Source organism: Enoplosus armatus, chromosome 20 (genome assembly GCF_043641665.1).
Source record: "Enoplosus armatus isolate fEnoArm2 chromosome 20, fEnoArm2.hap1, whole genome shotgun sequence".
Classification (NCBI taxonomy): Eukaryota; Metazoa; Chordata; class Actinopteri; order Centrarchiformes; family Enoplosidae; genus Enoplosus; species Enoplosus armatus.
Genome location: NC_092199.1, coordinates 11,337,406 through 11,343,462, shown reverse-complemented (window position 1 = coordinate 11,343,462; position 6,057 = coordinate 11,337,406). Strand labels below are relative to the sequence as shown.

At 42.3% G+C, this 6,057-nt stretch overlaps 1 protein-coding gene across 3 annotated transcripts; it reads left to right on the top strand.

Annotated features, from left to right (window-relative positions):
- The first annotated feature begins 2,556 nt into the window (after window positions 1–2,556).
- On the top strand, window positions 2,557–4,912 carry lrrc4bb (leucine rich repeat containing 4Bb). Of its 3 annotated transcripts, none has more exons than XM_070927136.1 (3): window positions 2,557–2,799; window positions 2,915–4,693; window positions 4,823–4,912. In XM_070927136.1, exons 1-3 carry the CDS (start codon window positions 2,557–2,559, stop codon window positions 4,910–4,912), a joined length of 2,112 nt encoding a protein of 703 aa, XP_070783237.1. The 3 variants fall into 3 exon arrangements, with proteins under 3 accessions (XP_070783237.1, XP_070783236.1, XP_070783235.1); XM_070927135.1 differs by having other exon boundaries at window positions 2,915–4,733; window positions 4,770–4,912; XM_070927134.1 differs by having other exon boundaries at window positions 2,915–4,912.
- The last annotated feature ends 1,145 nt before the right edge of the window (window positions 4,913–6,057 follow it).

Genomic DNA, 6,057 nt, shown 5'->3' with positions numbered 1-6,057 from the left:
TCTTGAATCCACATTCAAAAATCACACACAAAAGAAAAGGAGAGGAAAAAAGGCAAAGCACCACGCTGACAGTGTGTATAATGAAGTTCCAGTGTGTAAAACACTGCATGAAAAACAAACTCTGTTTTGGGAGCACTGTAAGATCAATTCTTTACCCAGCTAAATATTAATGATGCTGTGTTTTGATGCTTCCAAGAATCGTTGTAACTATTAAACCAAGACTCTGGATCAGATACAATTTTGACGTCTGGGAGAGATATGGAAACTTTCTTTTTTAAACTCAGTCATATAATTGAAATGCAAAATTGCCTGCTGGATGGGGATGAGAATGAGTCTCATCAAGGAAGGACAGCAGTGTGAAGAACACTGCAAAGGGGCTGCATACAGTAACTTTTGGGTTTAGCATTTGCATTCATAAATCTACATTTTTCTTATTAGAGATGGATAATGTGTTGTTATTTCTCAGTGGCAGTTACAGTTAGAACAGTTGTGGATATGGATGTGTGAATATCTGTGTGTGTCTGAGAGAGAGAGTCTGTGGTATGTGCAGAGCATCTGAAAAAGTCTATTTTTAGCATACATTCCCATATGAGCTTTCTTAATAGCTGCTTTAAGAGTTCTCAGAGCTATGTTTTTAATAAAGACTGATGTTGACCTAATCCTCAGACCTTGTAGATGTTCAGATTCATGTAAAATGTGTTCCCCCTGTTGTGATATAGAAGGCTAAGGTTCAACTGTGTGCACTCTCAGGTTTACCACCACTTTTGTGAACATATATTTTCATATACAAAACAAGATTTTCAACCTTCAGTTTTTGTTCCTCTAGCTAAAGGTACCTACTGAGTAAAATACTGTTGATTTCTTTATCTGCTGTAACACCAAATGCTATGAAGGGAATAAACCTTAAGCTTTAAGTCAAATATAAGTTGATTTAGACCATAAAGGTGCTGCTGATCAGCGTTGAACAGCAAATGTTCATCAGGCTTAGCTAAACACAGTAATGTGGAATAGGGCACTGGACAGTAAAAACACAAGATGGTGAGTGAGCAGGTTGCCACAGCAACCGTGTTTCTAGGAGCGCATGCATCGTCGCTGCATAGGAGAGGAGATACTAAGGACTGCCATGGAACCTTTTAAAAAATAAGCTATTTAATAAAGAGTTAAAATATTTGGAAAACATATCCCAGAGTTATCTTACATAAAATATCGATAATGGTAACACAAAGTGACATGTAACAAAGGTGCTCTTATTTGTTCTCAACAGACAACACAGGCTTGTGACTGCTAGAGTCATAGTGTTGAGCATAACGCGCTTGAGAAAACAATGAACACTTTCTTTTTGGTCTAATCATTTTAAGAGAAACAGCCCAACCTTTTCTAAATTTAGTGAATCTGCTGATGCTTGCAGCCATTTCTGTTTCAAGAAGAATGTGACACTCTCGCAACTAGAGACACACAAACACATATTTATGTATTACAAAAGCCCAAATCTTTTTTTTTTTTCCTTTGTTCACAATCTAGTTGCCATTTTCATGTTTGGCTAATCTTAGTGGTTGGGGATCTTGTCTGTGCGTTGCTTATTGTACACAGCATGTGCATTGCAGTAAAATTTCAGGAGTCAATAATCATTCCTTCACATCTTAATTGCTAAATTACTGCTGCTGCCTCACGATGGATTGCATGAATCTCTGCATTAACCTTAGGTCTAGAAGAATCCTGCCGGCAGTTGTAATTGCATTCAACAACCTTGCTTTTTTTTTTTTTTTTTTTTTTTTTTACTTCTGTCAGTATGTATCTGACTAGAAGCATACCAGTATCATAAAGTGGACGATGAGACCTTTATCCCAATGGGTGTGTTCCAGCACGTGTGACCCAGCTTGAGGTTTTAGAATTTTGTGGCCATTTCAGACCATGACCCAGATGTTAAGTTCAATCTATGAAGAAAATGGCAGCTGACTCACCAGTTAGACTAAAGGCCACAATTTGAGAGCCACCTCTTTAGAAAAGAAAGCCTGACCCAGCTTGTCATATACTCTGGCGACAGGACATTGTAATATTCTGAGATTTTAAATTCAGTCCTATGAATACATGCATGTATGTGCTATGCTAATATTTTAAAGCTACTGCACTGTGCACTTACTTGACCTCCTTCCTCTCTCTCCTTTTCTCTCTTCCCCCTACAGTGAGGAGCAACAACCTCTACAGAGACAACACTTCGAAGAGCAAGTCCTCCTCCAAAATTTGATTTCTATTCTAATTATTGTCATGGGAACAAAAAATACAAGTTTTCCTAAAATGACATGTTGAAAAGAACAAAGTGTTTGCTAGTCAAAGAAGCATGAGCAAAGTAAAATAACAACCTATTAATGATTGATAGGTAGAGTCTTTAACGCAACATTACATTTTTTCCTCTCAATTTTTAAAGTGACTGCTTGAAGGAGAAAAAAACAGAATAAGAGCATACAATATGAACATCAAGATAAGCACTTAAATTCCCTTGTTTAGAGGTGACTTATCAACATCATAGCAATAGGGGTGGGTCATGACTCAGTTGCCATGCGTGTTGTCATGGTGACCAGCCCCTGTACCCCTTCCCCCCTCCTCTGGTTGGTCCAGCTTTTGTTGTGGTTTCACAACCATGGACCTCAGCTGACAGAGGCAGCACCCCCCTGCCCCACCCTCTGTACCTGCTCCAATCAGGCAAGCCGTGTCATCTGTACAAGGAAGAGTTTAGATCAAGTCCCAGACAGTATTTCAGAGAACACAAGATACCTCAATCTACAAGAGAACACAATTCAGGTAAATATGGCTTCATCTACAAGCAGACCACATATTCAGACTGAATGAATACATTTTGACAGCAGTAATTCTGATGTTGCTACAACATGCCTCCATGTGTTTGTTTCCACACCAGGTGATCAAGTCTGACACATTTAAGCACCTGCGGCATTTGGAAATCCTCCAGCTCTCCAAGAACCACATCCGGCAAATTGAGGTGGGAGCTTTCAATGGCCTTCCCAACCTCAACACACTGGAGCTTTTTGACAACCGTCTCACAGTGGTGCCGTCACAAGCCTTTGAGTACCTCAGCAAGCTAAGGGAACTATGGCTACGAAACAACCCCATCGAGACACTGCCGGCATTTGCCTTTCACCGAGTTCCCTCTTTACGCCGTCTCGATCTAGGGGAACTCAGGAAGCTGGATTTCATTTCAGAGGCCGCCTTTGAAGGTCTGGTCAACTTGCGCTTCTTGAATCTTGGCATGTGCGGCTTGAAGGATATCCCTAACCTCACCCCACTAGTACGACTAGAGGAGTTGGAGCTGTCAGGCAACCAACTAGGGATAGTCAGACCTGGATCCTTCCAGGGCCTAGTGTCACTTCGCAAGTTGTGGCTAATGCACTCCAGAGTGTCAGTCATTGAACGCAATGCTTTTGATGACCTCAAAAACTTGGAGGAGCTCAACCTCTCCCACAATTCCCTGCATTCCCTGCCCCATGACCTCTTCACCCCTTTGCACCAGTTGGAGAGGGTACATCTCAACCACAATCCTTGGGTGTGCAACTGTGATGTTCTGTGGCTCAGCTGGTGGCTGAAAGAAACAGTTCCCAGCAACACCACATGTTGTGCTCGCTGCCATGCGCCTCCAGGTCTAAAGGGAAAGTACATCGGGGAACTAGACCAGAGCCACTTTACCTGTTATGCCCCAGTGATTGTTGAGCCACCCACTGACCTCAATGTCACTGAGGGCATGGCCGCCGAGCTGAAATGTCGCACTGGAACCTCAATGACCTCTGTGAATTGGTTCACTCCAAATGGCACTCTGATGACCCACGGATCATACCGAGTTAGGATCTCAGTGCTTCATGACGGAACACTGAACTTCACAAATGTGACCGTGCAAGACACTGGACAGTACACTTGCATGGTAACCAACTCCGCTGGAAACACCACTGCAACCGCCGTGCTCAATGTGTCTGCTTCAGACCCCAGCAACAGCTACAGCTATTTCACCACTGTCACTGTGGAAACAGTAGAGACAGTAAGAGGAGATGAGGAGAACTCAGCAAGGCAGTATATTAACGAGACCTTCATAGATTTTCCTATTCCTACTGTTCAAAGAGGGGTGTTAGGGGTCCGACCTGGCATCACTATATCGCCTTCTCTCTCTTCTCTTTCCCCACTGTCCCCACGAGCCAACAAAGCTACTGAAAATGCAGTGACTGTGTCGATAATGGATGTAACTAACATTCCAGGCCTGGATGATGTAATGAAAACAACTAAGATCATCATTGGTTGCTTCGTGGCCATTACCTTTATGGCAGCTGTAATGTTGGTGGTCTTCTATAAACTCCGGAAGCAACACCAGCTACACAAGCACCACGGCCCTGCCAGAGCCATTGAAATTGTCAATGTAGAAGATGAGATTGGAGCCGGGGCCGGGAGTGGCATCTCAGGTGGTTCAACTATGAATTCTGGCAGTGGTGGAGAAGGAACCCTAAGGATACATCATCCAGAAATAGTCAACCTTCCCAACATTGGCCGCACAGATACTCTCAACCATTACTACAAGACCCATCATTTCAACAACAACGTGATGGGTCTTAGTATTGGCAGCGATGGAATGGGACCAGGAGGGATCCTCAATAACAAGAACCAGCAATGCCAGGATATCCCCATCTCCTGTACCTCAGTCCCAATCTCTACATCTAATTTGCTCTCCACATCAGGCAATGGCACCAACATCAACCCCAGTTCTATGTCCCCACCACTGCCGATGTCTCTCCCCATGCCTACCATGGGCTTACATGGATCGATCAAGGGTTTCATGGGCCAAAACCAGAACCCCCAAATGGAGCCTCTTCTCTTCAAGGGGAGCTCGAAGGAAAACGTCCAAGAGACTCAGATCTAAAAACAAAAGCGAGAGTATAGGGAGAGAGTGAGCAAGAGTCGGAGACAGAGAGGGGATTGATGTTGGGTTTATGCGCGGAATGATTAGACACTAGAGTGCATTGACATTACACCAGGAGAGAGGATAGACTGACACGGCAATACACAAACACATAGACTTATCCGTGACAGTGTACTGAGCCAAGGATTACCACAATGGGCCACTTGTGTTTGTAGTAACGATCATGGCCATGGAGATCAAGGAATGGACATTGCTACAATGTAAATCTGTGCCAAAGCAAATGTTTTTTGCAGTTTCTACAAGCTGTGTTCTCATAGGGAAAAACTAGCCTTTCAGAGTAATCAGTCCCCAAATCGTTGTTGGCCATCAGAGATGAAAGACATGCACAGCACTCACCACAATGAAGATCGGAGATATTACAGAACAAAATCCAAGAGACATTTTTCTTCCACAAAAAACACAAGCCACACTCTCTCTCAAGTGACTCAATAGACTCCCTCAAGGTGACAATTATGTAGGCATACATAGATGGACAAAAAGGTACAGTGCAGTACAAACTACTGTGAAAAATCCACAAATTATATAAATATATTTTCATTTAAATATGTATCATTGCAGACTCTGATGCAGAGATATTTTGGGGTGGATGTATAAGCTGGTATAGTTTGTTTCTTTGTGAATAATCAGGGGCGGCGATAGTGGAGGTTGGTTATGATACATGTTTTAAGTTTGGCTACTTCTCAGAAACATAAGGGCTCAATTGCAACACTCATTGTGAATCTTTGAATTGGCTTTGTGACATGAAGTCCATTTAGGTTGTAGAACAGTAAATGCAGATATCTGTTTGACAAACTTTTTTCTGTTGCTTCAGTAGTAATCATTACAAACTTTTGTGTTCTGAGAGTGTATTATGTATTTTGTAAAAGCCAGCTACTTGGTATTTGAATTGACAATTCTGATACTTAAATGCCAGCATCAAACAATGGTAAAACAATGTTCCACAAACAGGGAAAGGTAATCCAATGCAAAGACCTGTATGGGTAAAATAAAGTGTTGACAATGTGTTATTTGAATCAGATCAGTAGCCAGATATTTGCTTTTAGACAGGAATTTGATATGACCTCCTTGCTCATGGTTATCATAAT